At 47.8% G+C, this 13,305-nt stretch overlaps 2 protein-coding genes across 2 annotated transcripts in view; both read right to left on the bottom strand.

Annotated features, from left to right (window-relative positions):
- BFSP2 (beaded filament structural protein 2) overlaps nt 1–1,804 on the bottom strand; it is a 63,475-nt gene extending 61,671 nt beyond the window's left edge. The window contains 4 exon segments of the mRNA XM_054701126.1: nt 1,270–1,286; nt 1,289–1,513; nt 1,516–1,548; nt 1,551–1,804. Of these exon segments, the coding sequence (XP_054557101.1) occupies nt 1,270–1,286; nt 1,289–1,513; nt 1,516–1,548; nt 1,551–1,776 (501 nt within the window). The 5' untranslated portion in view covers nt 1,777–1,804.
- Nucleotides 1,805–3,991: 2,187 nt separating this feature from the next.
- TMEM108 (transmembrane protein 108) overlaps nt 3,992–13,305 on the bottom strand; it is a 233,458-nt gene continuing 224,144 nt past the window's right edge. The window contains 2 exon segments of the mRNA XM_054701012.1: nt 3,992–5,917; nt 8,509–8,663. Of these exon segments, the coding sequence (XP_054556987.1) occupies nt 5,795–5,917; nt 8,509–8,663 (278 nt within the window). The 3' untranslated portion in view covers nt 3,992–5,794.

The raw sequence follows: 13,305 nt of genomic DNA, 5'->3' as shown, positions 1-13,305 counted from the left end.
ACAGAAATCACCCTGGAGAGCAGCTCCTGACCAAGCAAGGGAGAGATGAAACCCATGTACTGCCCAGTTCAATAAGACAGCCACTAACCACACCCAGCTATTTAAATATTTTATTTTAAATAAAAATAAAAATTTGAATTCAATCTTAGCCATATTGCAGGTGGCTCAATAGCCAGATGTGGCTAGTGATGGCCCGACTAGACAATGCATCTATAGGACATTTGCATCATTGCAGCAAGCTCTCCTTCAATGTAAACTATTATGGTTATTTTTTATATTGCTGACATGTTGGAATAACATTGAAAATATATTGATTTAAATAAGATACACTGGGCACCTCTGTGGTGGTGCAGGGGTTAAAGTCTCAGTACTATCAAGCTATCGCCAGCCACTGCAGCCTGATTCATCCCTGGACAGGGAGCTGACCCACATGGTGCAGCAGACCTCTCCTGTCTCGACTGCTGCTCCCCTCAGCAGTGTATTTCAGTGGATATGCCTGTTCTTTCTCTGGTGAACCCTCTCACCACCCATTCCTCTGGCCTATACCCCAGTTCTTATATGCCTAAGTAAATAAAAATAAATCTTAAAAAAAAGGGTAAACTACTAATAATTTTACTTCCTTCTTTTGGTTTTTGCTTTTTTACTGTGGGTAACTGAAATGTGGAAATGACCTTATGTGGCTCATATTTCTACTGGACTGTGCTGCTGGGGATGGATACAGGAACATACCTCCATTTATTCATTGCTTCTTATGCAGCACCTTATGCAGCATGGTAATCAATTTGTGATGGCTATAAAAACCCTTTCTTAACACAAAGGCTCCAGAGGCAGTCTGGGGGAGTGGAACAAACACAAGCTTTTGAAAATTACAAATAAAGTCAGAAGAATTCAGATTTAAATCTCAGTTCTCTCCCTTTACTGAGTGATCTTGGGCAAATTAACATGGGTATGCCTTAGTTTTCTCATCTGTATTTATCTGAAAAAGTGCAATCAACGAATGGGCTGTCTCATAACATTGTTTTCAACGTTAGAGAGGAAAGTGCATGTGGAGCGATTAGCAAGGGCCTGGCGCCTATTAACCCTGTGAAGGCAGCTGGTGGTCATAGTTGTGATTGTTGTCATTAGGATTTTTAGCATGAAAGTGAAGAGGTTTTTGGCCTCACACCACTCCCTCCCCTGCTCTGCCTCAGCAGGATTACTTGCTGATGACCCCCCCCACCACTCCTGGCCTGGCCTTCACACAGCCTTCAGGACGCCTTAGGCACTCACCTGCTGGCAGCTGCTGGCCAGGAGGCTGAGGGCACCCCTTGCTCTCCAGGTGCATCCGCAGCTGAGCCTCCAGTTCTGAGGTGCATCCGCAGCTGAGCCTCCAGTTCTGAGGTGCATCCGCAGCTGACTTGCTCGAGGGCATGCTCTCTGGCTATGTATTCCACCAGGCAAGCCCCAAGGTCTGCAACAGCAAGGAGGCCTTTCTCCAGACCTGGAATAGGAGCAGTGGCCAGGTCTGAGCTCCACGGCCATGCAGGAAGACACTGCTGATGCCCAGGCCTGGAGGGTCACGCGGGTGCCCAGGTTACTTGTGCACCCACTCAGTGCCACCCCTACATAGACCCTGAGTGCTCAGACAAGGCTACACACGACATTGGTCCCAGAGGCTGAGGGGCTACCCAAGGAGGATGATGGCTGTGTTCCACTGTAGGATACCCTGTGCCGCTGGAGGGACATGTTGGAAGTGGCCCTGGAGGGCATGTCCACCACCGCTCGCCTTGTGCTCATCACCCCTTCTGCCTCGGCTGTGCCTATGAGGTTTAGACTTCAGTGGGTTTTGGTTTCCAGCATTGGCATGGCTGGTCACAGGGAAACTTCCCTACCCCTGGGGTTACTTTGTCTGCTGTTTTCCATGAGCTTCCATCATTCACCAAACTGAAAGAGAAATGGACCCTGCCCAGGGCTGCATGCAGGGACTGGTGTATTCTCCACAGGATCATGTGCCTGACCTCCCAGATTTTTCTGCTGGCTTGATCAATGCAGACTATGGGTTTGTGTATTTCACTCCCGAAGAGAGGCAAGGCAGGCATCAAGCAACTCCATTTGACAGACAAGTAAACTGAGGGTCAGAGCTCAGATCACATATTTAGTAAGAGGCTGAGCCAGGATTCATCCAGGATAGATTTTAGGGCTTTCTTTATCTTTCTTCGTGCTGTGTGTATGAATGTGTGAATGTGCCTCGATGTCCACACAGGTAACAGGGATGGAAACAGATATGAGGTGGACATGTCGGGGGGCTGCCTCAGGGACTAGAGAGAGACAGCCTGTTGCTCCTTCAGTCTGGAGCAGCTTCCCTTCCCTTCCCGGCTTTCTGCCCTTGAACACTCTGTTCCTTAGCCCTCGACCTTGGCCATGTTACTACATCTCTCTGGACCTTATTTTCCATGCACTGACCTGGCCTCTAACTCTTTGATGCCCTGGGCTAGGAACTTTGGGCAAATCCAGGTCTCATAAGTGGAACAAATATTATGCTCTAGCTTTATGCCTCTGTTATGCCTTTATAACCATTTGCCAGAAAACCAATAAAAACAGAGGTTTCCCAGTAAGGTCTTCAAGGGTGCTCCAGGTTAGGATTCAATGATGCCCCCTGGGTTTTACCTCCTGCCTTCAGCATCTGCCATGGTATGTGGTCATGGCCAGTCACATCTCCAGGCCCAGAAAGGATCTTCCAGCCCAGGGGTGACACAATGGACCTAAAAACTTCTGCACACAAGTTTTACCTAGAGAAACCAAATAACTAAACCTAGAGCTGAGTTTTTAATCTCTGATTCTGAAAGGTGGGAATATACCTCGAGTGAGTGGGGAAGGGAGTCACCTTCTGTATACTTTATTTTTCCATGCTTTGTTTCGGTGAATTCTTCATTCACCCTTAAGAGCAGGTACAGGGTTGACAGTACTGCCACAAGGGCTCCACACTGCACAACTCCGGCAGTATCACCATGGGTCTTATGATTGGCTCGTATCCTTTCTGTGATAAAGACCCTGGGAGCTGCAAGACTTACCCAAGTTCCCAAGAAAGGAGCAGAGCTGGGGTGAAAAGGCCTCTTTTGACTCCTAGTCCAGTGACTTATCTAGGGCTGTCTCGGTCTCACACCAGAGAGCAGGTACCTAATCGAATACACAGGCAGAGTTATAAACTGGCCAGTCACATCTCCAGGTCCAGAAAGGATCTTCCAGCCCAGGGACTGACACAATGAACCTAAAAACCTCTGCAATTTTTACCTAGAAAAAACAAATAATTAAACCTTGGGCAAATCCAGGTCTCATAAGTGGAACATAAGTTGATTACTAGAACATTCGATGTGCTCTTCCTTCCACATAGGATACCACAGCCCCTTTCTCCTTGTCTACTTTGTCTATATGAGATGACATGGAAGATACTTTATAAATATTAAGGTAAGTTATATGATTGACAGATTAAGGAATCATCCATCAAGTAAAGGCTGGAAGATGCCTTATTTGGATGTGGCGATCTTCCTGTACCACCACTTTTGGTGCACCTTGCAGTGCCACTACACCCAGGAGACTGTGTTATGATATAACAGCCTAACATAGGCTATGCTGACTAGGTTCCATGGAGAGGGAAGAATACCAGAATAGTTCAAGGCTACACGAAGGGTTCAAGCGATTGAGTTGTTTGCAGTATTATATTTAGGCAACATTATTATTCTCTCTAGAACGGTAACACTCAGTGGCCATGGTAAGTGCAAATTTCTCAGTCACAAATATATTTACAAGAAAGTCCTGACCCCAGGAGAAAAGAACGGGGGAGGCACCCTAATTGATACACATGCCTCCAAAGACCTGAAGAGAAATAATTCTTTAGAGGAATTATAAACATGTTCTCAAGGATTTGTTCTATCAAATGATAAACTCTTAATCCTATTAGCTCATCATGGTCATCAAACCCAACTTACTGTTCAAATAGATTAAGAAGCACAGATTGACATAAGGTGGTGTTGGTACGAAAGGAAGACAAAAGTTAGTTGAAAATGAAAAGAATGCAAAATGTATTAGCAACTTAATCCTCTGGCTAATAAAATAAGTTTATTTATATATACACGATAGCTGAATTCTGTGGATAAGGAAAAATAAGTCATACATCCACATATGTATATATAACATATGTATCTTTGACTACATATATTATATATAGATTTTACTTTACAGATTTCTTTCTGTATATACACACACACATTTATATATTAAATGCAATACAATAGCTAACAGAAATATTTTGTTAAGGTTAAAAGTCAGACAGCAGCACACCAGAAAGTGAATCTCAGAGCAACAGTTAACCTGCTTCTTTGTGGGTTGAAGTCTTCGAAGAGAGACAACCATGAAATGCATATTAAATAGGTCATACAACATGGAGAACACACATTTTTGAAGGCCATCCTTTTTTTAAAGAAAATGCAGGAAGAAAGGAAAAAGTCATGATAAAAAGACTACAGCAACAACACGAACATATGAACAGACATTCAATTTCAACTCTCGATCTGACTATAAGAACATCTATATTCAAAATATACTATCAAACTATTTCTTTTAGAGAAAGGAAGTGTCAAAGCAGTCATCTTCTCTCCCAGCCACTATCTATTAGGAAAAAAATAGAGAAACAGCCATTGCTGGGAGCCCCTGCTGGTCTCTGAGGGCCTGACGCCCACTGGCGTACTGGGTACAGCAGTGAGCCGGGGGTGCAGAGGACCCTGCCAATGGAGGGAGCGATGCAGGGAGATAAGGAATCGAGGCCTGGGTGGCAAGTTCACCTGCTGACCCCCAGGCAGTTCTGAGGAGGGGCATCAAGACAACTTCTCCAGAGTGACCCCGCCCTGGCACTCTGGTTGTCTGATGATGGCAGGAAAAGGACAGTTCCATACTCATGGCTTCTTAAACATGTTCCTCAGGGGCTCAATGCGATGGCCATTCGAGAACACAAAGCTGAACCCCAGTAAACACTGGATCTCCGCAGGGCAAGCATTCTAAAGCTTCAGGGCTGGGGTCGGCATCTAAACCCTCTCCAGAGAAAGGCACGGCGTGTTAATGCAGATGTGGGTGGAGAGGACGCAGGAATGTGCTCCAAGGGTAGCCTCTGTTCCACCAGGGAAGGCAGTCCTGTTAGCACAGTGGAAACTCCCTGCCCGGTGCTGCCTGGGGGACGGGGCCCTGGACGCCTGATGTCCTCTGAGGGTTCCTGAGGCGGCGAGCTCCTGCCTGTGTCCGTAACACGGGACGGCCCACGGTGCCATCGCCAGGGCCCGGGCACTCGTCCTCGAGGTGGTGAGGTGCTCCCTTCCTGCTGCCGCCACAAGTCCACTGCTCCTTTCACGGGTGTCACAGGAGAGGGGAGGAGGTGGGGCCACACAGAATCAAGAGGAACCAGTTTTAAGAAGCATTCAGAGGGCCACGCACTTGACCGTGCTAGCGTCCAGGTCTACAGGTCTGTCTCCTCCCTCACCTGCCCCGGCTGCTGGGGCCTCCACGTGCTCATGGGCAGTTATTAAGAGACGCAATCAATGCAACTGCTTTGCTTAGAAATATCTTTATTTTATAAAGCCACGGATCGTTCTGTAAAGTTTTTTTTAAACCACACTTATAAAAAAGATGTTGACAATTCTTAGGGGAAAAAAAAGCAGAAAATGTGTCTCATTAAGTCAGGGTTACACAAAGATTACATTTATAATATCTATTTGTATAGTTATAATTTAGAGATGAAAAGTAGAGACCGACAAGGCGAGGGGTGCAGTTAGATCTCCGACACTTGATCATTCCCCACAAACAGTGTTTCTTGGCAGAAGGGGTTAACGAGGACCATCCCAGTGTCTCTGTAATCCCCATTGGCTGGGGAGCGGGGCTCTGAAAGCTGGTCCTGGGGAGAGAGGGGGACATGGCATGAGCAGGGGAGGGTTCCACTCACAGGAGGAGGGGCCTTTCATGGGGCGTTTGTGCCTGCATGAGGATTGCTGGGTAAACATTTTTTTTTTCCCTTTTTTTGGGTAAACATTTTTAACCATCCTCACTGCCAGTGACTTCTCTGCTCTTCTTTTAGGTATTTTAGCAGTTTCTGAAAAGGTTTCCTGCTTCCAGAATCATCCCACCCCAGGTTGTCAGAGATGGTGTTTCCTTGTCCAAGTCTGAGGGGGTTCACCATGCTCAAAGCACTCTCATGTGCTCAGCGCCTTGTGGACAAAGGTGCCACACACTCTTTCCTGCCGCTCTCTTGCAGGCCTCTGGGAGAGTCCTCTGCTTTTTGCCGACCTCTTTCCTCTCCTGCTTCCCACCTGTCAGGTGCTCTAGGGCTAATTCCTCCCCTTCTGATCCTCCCAGAGCCCAGCTGGAACTGTTGTTCCATTTCTTGTAGCACCAGGTGCTGCGTAAGATGTTTAGTCTGTTTATAAGTCCCAGGAGTGGAAAAGCCTAGAAATAGGCAATCACAGCTCAGGCTACCTGAGTGGCTTCAGTCATGTCAAGGACACAGCACTTGCAGATCACTAAATGGCTGTGTTCAGGCTCAGGCCCAGTTACTAATTTAGGGGGGGAAAGTCACAGCTTGTTCCATTCTAAACAAGTCAAGTCTTGGAACCTGCAGCTCATTTCAGGGCTGAATCAGCAACAGGCCCAGGTAAAACTGGCTGAAGCCAGAAGGACTTAGAAATGTTCTCACTTTCAGAAGCCACGAGTAATTCCTTGAAGTTTCTTTTCAAACAAACCACAAAATATACATTTTTTTGGGGGGGGGAGGGGGAAATACCCATGGCTCTATGGATAACGTGGAGAGAAAGGAAGAAAAGTATTTGTTGACAAAACATCCTTTCAGAGGACAAAAACATTCCTTCTAGGCTGGAATTAGTTGAATGGGGCCTGACACCAGCTTCTAAATAAGGGAAACAGGGCGGTGTGTCAATGAGGGGTCAGAAATTCTTCCCCTAGCTTTTGGGTTGAGCTATGGGGAATTTTGGAGGCTGAGATCTGGCTTGTTTTATATAGCTCACAAACCGAGTGTACACTAAAGGCGAATTGCATGAAAGAATTATTTAGGAAATAACTGAGGCAAGAAAGAACAGAGAAAAGAGGTGGTGGGGAGGGCAGTAAGGAGAGGAGATTGGAGAGGAGGAGGAGGGAAAAAGAAGAGAAAACATGGAGCTTTTCCAAATTCTTTTAGGCTCACAGTTTACCTGTGAGGGCTGGATCTGTGTTTGGCTGCTTCCATCAAGCTGGAAGGGGAGCCATGCATGCATACATGCATCCATCCATGCATGCATCCATCCATGCATGCATCCATCCATGCATGCATCCATCCATGCATGCATCCATCCATCCATGCATCCATGCATCCATCCATGCATCCATCCATGCATCCATCCACCCATGCATCCATCCATCCATGCATCCATCCATGCATCCATCCATGCATCCATCCATCCATCCACCCATCCATGCATCCATCCATCCATGCATCCATCCTTGCATCCATCCATGCATCCATCCATGCATCCATCTATGCATCCATGCATCCATGCATCCATCCATACATGCACCCATCCATGCATCCATCAATCCATCCATGCAGCCATCCATCCATCCATCCATGCATCCACCCATCCATCCTTCTTTCCCTTCCGATCCATTCAAGGGTCACGTAGACAGGGCTGCACCAGGCCATCGGCACAAGCTTCCTAAGACTAGACCACCGAAGTCTCTACACCTTCAAGGACCCTTCCCTGCCCACAACTAACACAAAAACTCCTATTTGAGGCTGTGCCTAATGCATCTCCCTTTCCTGCCTCAGGCTGCCCTCTGCCTTGCCCTGTGAGACCGGACAGAATACAGGCTCTGTGGTCAGAAAGACCTGGGTTCAAAGGTGTCTTGGGCAAATTCTTCTTGACCCGTGGGTCTTTTCTCTGGTGATAGGTCACATCCTGCACATACCCTAACTTTGCTCAGGCTACTTCCTTTGTTGGAATACCTGTTGACATCTATCCATTCTTCCTAGCACCTCCATTGTGAAGGCTTTTCTCTCCTTGGTTTCCACTCATCTTCTCTCTCCTCTAATTTGTTCATTTTGGAGTGATGCTTGGGGTCTGTACCTTGACCACATCTCAGAATCTGGGCCCCTTGAAAGCAAGTGCTCACTTTCACACTCCCCAGAGGATGGCTGCCACAGGACAAGTCTTCAACAAATATTTATAATTTAGTTTCAGTCCCCACATGCCAAGAACAGTGTTTCCTGAACACCAGCATGTGTGGAGAGCACCTGTGGGATTACTGCTCATACCCTGACTCAGTCAGCTGGGCCAGGCCTGCAGCTTCCCGCATGCTGCTAGTGCTGGGGTACGGACTATATTTTGAGGAAAGAGCTAAGAAATCAGCAGGTTTTCTGTGGCTCCTCTGGACCCCATGCTCTCCCTGGGGGGTAGGGGCAGCACTTCCAGGGGGACCCCTTGGTGTGGTGCTCATTACCTCAGAGGTTTCAAGGGACTGGATCTCCCTTGGTAACTCCACAGCGTGCCTGTTGAAGTAGTCCATGGTGATGGCGTTGTTCCAGTAGCTCAGGTTGTTCTCTGGGTTGGCTGTCTTCTTCTTTCTCCTCAGGCAGCACACTGTCAGCAAGACAGCTGCAGGGAGAGTCCAAGTCAGAGAGCGGGAGGGGTGGCAAGGCGGAGCCAGCATGTCCAGGTGACAGATGCCAGTCTCCCAGTAGGCTGACAGTCATACATTTGGTACTTACACCACTCATCCATCCATCCATCCGCCCACCCATCCATCCACCCACCCACCCATCTGTCCATCCACCCACCCAACCATCATCCATCCACCCATCTACCCATCCACCCACCCACCCATCCATCCACCCATCTACCCACCCACCCATCCACCCATCTACCCATCCATCCATCCATCCACCCACCCATCCATCCATCCATCCATCCATCCATCCATCCATCCATCCAACAAATATCTATACCCTGACAACAGATGGTGGTTATAACAGGAGATAGAGCGGGGAGGGAACAGGTAAAGGGGGCTGTTTGGTTAGTGATTAGACATTTGGTGGCTGAGAAACTATATACCTGAAACCTATAATATAAACTAATGTTACCTCAATAAAAATAATACAAGAAACTCAAATATCTATATATGTTGGGTGCTTCCTTTGTGCCAGGTGTCAGTGAGATAAGGAGTGAAAAAAAAAGGATAAGGAAGCCTTGCTTTCCTGAGCTTCCTCCTTGTAAGTGTAAGGGTGGGTGCAGAGGCGGCAGACAATACGTAAGTAATGAACAAAATGAATAAATACAGTAAATGTGTCAGCGGTAATTGTTTAAAGATTATAAAGCAGGGTGAAGGAAGAGACAGTGGTGGGGGGAGGGAGTTGAGACTATAGACTCATCCTCATTTAGTTTAAATTCTAGAGCTGGGTCTAGACTGTCTAGAAGGGGGGAAAGGAGTTAGCCATCTGCAGAGAGAGAACCAGTGAGAGAGAAGAGTACAGGCAGAGGGCCTGGGGTGGGGACAGCATGATGTGTGAGAAGACAAGAGCGATGAGGCTGGAGAGGCGTGCGTGTGGGGCAGGGGGTAGGAGATGAGGCCGGAGTGGTGTGTACAGCATCCACAGGGCTCAGGGGCAAGAGACCGAGACATAACTGGAGTATCTGTGGATCTGCAGAGCCATTCCTTGAGTTTCTCCAAGAAAAGGCCTGTGTGCTCTGAGCTGCACTCCTGGGCTGGTGAGGAGCGCTCCAGTAAGAGGGAAATACAATGGAGGGTGAGGCAGAACCCAGGGAACCTTATCCCACGACTTCCACAGATGCCCTTGATGGCAGAGGCGCACACAGCAAAATCACTGTGCAGGGGTTTGGACCCCAAGTAAATAACTGCTTTGACATCATAATCATAGTTTAGAAAAAAGAAGCTGCTAACAGTTACATAGCTTGGCGGGGTTCCAAGCACTTCAGAAATATTAATTCAGTTAATCCTCCACTTAACCCCACAGGGTCACTACCATTAGGGTCTCCATTTTATAGACAGGAAGACAGAGGTGTTGCCACTTGCCCAAGAGCAAACCCAGACACCTGGACTCCGAAGTCTGTGCTCTTAACTGTCCATGGTTCTGCCTCATGATGACCCGCACAGACTGACATGGAGGCCTGATAGGGCTCTACACAGCTTGACAAATGAGTCTGCTGCTCAATCTCAGAGACTTGCAGTGCCCCAGGAGAAAGGAGTGTGTCTGGGTGTTGCTGATAAGCCAGATGTTAACAGAGTGGCTTGGGCATGCAGACAGGAAAGGCTTCCTTTCTGTGTAAGGGGTGATGCAGTGTACAGGAGTGACAGGAGTCTTCTTGGGGAGAAGGCAGCAAATGAAGACTGGGTATCTCTGCCCAGACTTGCCATCAGCAGAGCCAGTGGGGTGGCTGAGACTCTGATTCCTGTCTGTGCAGGGGAGCGGGGCAGAAGCTGAGCTGTCCATAGACGCGTGCAGCATGGTGGTAATGGCCACCAGGGGGCAGAGGAGGGCCATCTCTCTACTCAGCAGCCTGAGGGTTTGGCCAGCATTAGGGGGTCTGTGGGAGCCCTGGTGTGGAGTAGCTGTAGGACCTGGCTCTCACACAAGCTGAGATCTCAGGACCCTGTAAGATGAATTCTGTATCTCTTCCAGTAGCTGGCCTTGCTGGCAGCTCAACCTGAAAAGGCCTCTGGCCAAGGTCAAGAGAGAAGACAGTTTCTACTCCATGCAATCTGCTTTCATCAAAAAGACTTCTAATTTGCCTATCATTCTTCCAGGTTCCTTAAAAAGTTTAAAAAAATATACAGATTCTGAATGTTTTAGCTACAACTATTTTTAGACTGGCAGGCACAGATTTTTTCAAATTGTAGGTCTCCTCTCTTTCCCACTCTTTCCTTCCCAACTGGTTGAAAGAACAGAGGTGAGGAAGGAGGCTGGGTCCCTTAGCCTGAAAATGTGCTAATTTAGGGCACCTCCTTGTTCTACAGGTGAGAAAACAGTGGTCCAAAGAATCCTGACTTGTCCCAGGTCTCTGCTCCCTTTTTCTGATGTTTTCACCTGTTACTGTTACTACTTTTCACTGGAACTGGGATGGTGAGTTTAGGGGGCAACAGAGGCCATAAGGGGAGGTTCAGGTCTCTGCTTCCTCTCAGGCCACACTGCCCCTGGCTCAGAAGCCTGCCGGCAGGAAGGGCGGCTGCTGTTGTGGCCTGGTCTGGGTTGGGGCTGGGAGTTCTGTTCCTAGCTCTCTCCTTCTCACAAGCTGACAGCATTGCCAGTGCCTCTCAAGTGTCAGTTCATTTACACACTAGCAGCCTCCTGGGTATAGAAAACGTACGGGCTTGGTGTCTGAAACACCTGGCCTCGAGTCTGGCACTGCGCCTTTGACACTAGGACAGTAACTCCATCACAGTAATTACTGTGGAACTCAGGGTTGGAATAAGAACTAAAAAGAGCACGAATACAAAGTGCCAAGTACACTACCTGACACATAATTGGTGCTTAATTAATGAGTGTTTTCTCCTTGTCCTCCCAGCATCTTCCATAAAGTGAGCTCTAGAAAGAAAAACTGGGCTACATGACTGTTAGTGGTTCAAGGCCAAGGCTCTGTCTGTGGTTTAGAACTTTTCATTATTTCAGTAATCTGACCTTTAAGCCAAGAAGAAAAGTACAATTTAGCCTTATACATATTGGCTGAGCTGATCTATGTGCTTTACAGTCTGATGAAACCCGCAAAATAACTGTCTGAAGAAGGTAGTTACTCTTCTCATTAAGAGACGATAGAGATGAAGTGCATGAAAATGAAAAAAAAAAATTGCTCCTATCACCCAGATAACTCCTGGCACTTGAACCCAGGTTCCCTGTGACCCTCAGGTTTCATCTCACCATCCTATATTGTCCCCAGCACGAGGGAACGACAACAGGCCAGGTGGCACTCTGTACACCGCACAGTTCTGTGCAAACACAGTTAGCTACCCTCTTTCTGATTTAATTGAAATTTTGTTGCACTCTCTCTCCAAAGATAACCACAGTCAAGACACTAGAGATCAATGGGATCCCTATTTCCTCAAGTTTTCAAACCAAAGTGAATTAAGCAAGCTCTGCCAACTTCCCAGAAATGTCAATGGGGAATCATCCAAGACCTGTCAGAAGTACGACAGGAAGCAGGAAGGTCACTGACTTTGAGATGGAGTCCTGGGCCCTGTGTTGACATTTTTGGGAGGGGAATTTCAGTTTGCGACCAGCTGTGAGATGGGAAATGGAAATTCCTACAAGCCTTCGGTAGAACAAACCTTTTCAAACACTGGAGGAAGTGCTTTCTCTGTGGCCTTTCTCTGTTTGAGAATGCACAGAAAATCCTAACAGTAAGAGGAATAACTACTAAATGACCACTGCCATTCATCGAGCCCCCTCCTGAAGGCAGACACCACGACAGGTCTTTGCATGCATCAGCTCTGATTTATACAACATGCTGGGGGTGGGTGTGTGTGTGTGGCAGCCATGAGAATGCTGGCCTCAAGCCTGCAGCTGCAGGGGGCAAAAGCTGAGGGGCAGCCCCAGCTGCATTCCCTTTGGATCTGCCTCTGGATCCCCCACCACACATGTGTTGAGACCAGGCTTCCTGGGAAGCCCCCAGGCAGGACCGACTATGGCATGGGGACTAGGGCAAGCGTGTTCCTGCAGGACAGGGGACCCCCATGTCTGATGACTCCCATCTGCATAGTAGAAACTTCCTTAGCCAGCACTGGAGCCCAAGGCTCCTCCTATCCAGTCCTCCTTCTTTTGCCTTCCCCTTTCCTAGGTGTCAGTCCTGGATTGCAATCTGAGGTTCTTCCTGCCTGCTCCAGTTTCTGCTTTTGTACTTCACAGGAGTTTCCCTCAATAAATCCCTGTATGCTTAATCCCATCACAGTATCTACCTCCTGAAGGCCCTGAACTAATACATTCAGAGCATAACACACACATGGGCATTATTCCTATTTTGTAGAAGTGAGAAAACATCAGGTCGATGATTACTTAGTCCAAAGTCTGATAGGTGATAAGTGGGAGAGCTGAGTTTGTGTCCAGGTGTTTAGCTCCACAAGGCAAGTCTCTCTAGTACACCAGGCCTCTACTCTGGGAATGCGGTGACTCTTGCAGGCTTAAACTTAGAAAAGAGAGTGGGGGTGGGGAGCTCTTACATATTTCACTTTGTAGGTGAGAGACTTGAGACCCTCCGAGGAAAAGCCTGGTCCAGTGGTGCCAGCAAGGGG

This window comes from Talpa occidentalis, unplaced genomic scaffold (genome assembly GCF_014898055.3).
Source record: "Talpa occidentalis isolate TD23 unplaced genomic scaffold, MPIMG_talOcc4v2.1 talOcc4.4, whole genome shotgun sequence".
NCBI classification, from domain to species: Eukaryota; Metazoa; Chordata; class Mammalia; order Eulipotyphla; family Talpidae; genus Talpa; species Talpa occidentalis.
This window is presented reverse-complemented; position numbering and strand designations above follow the sequence as displayed.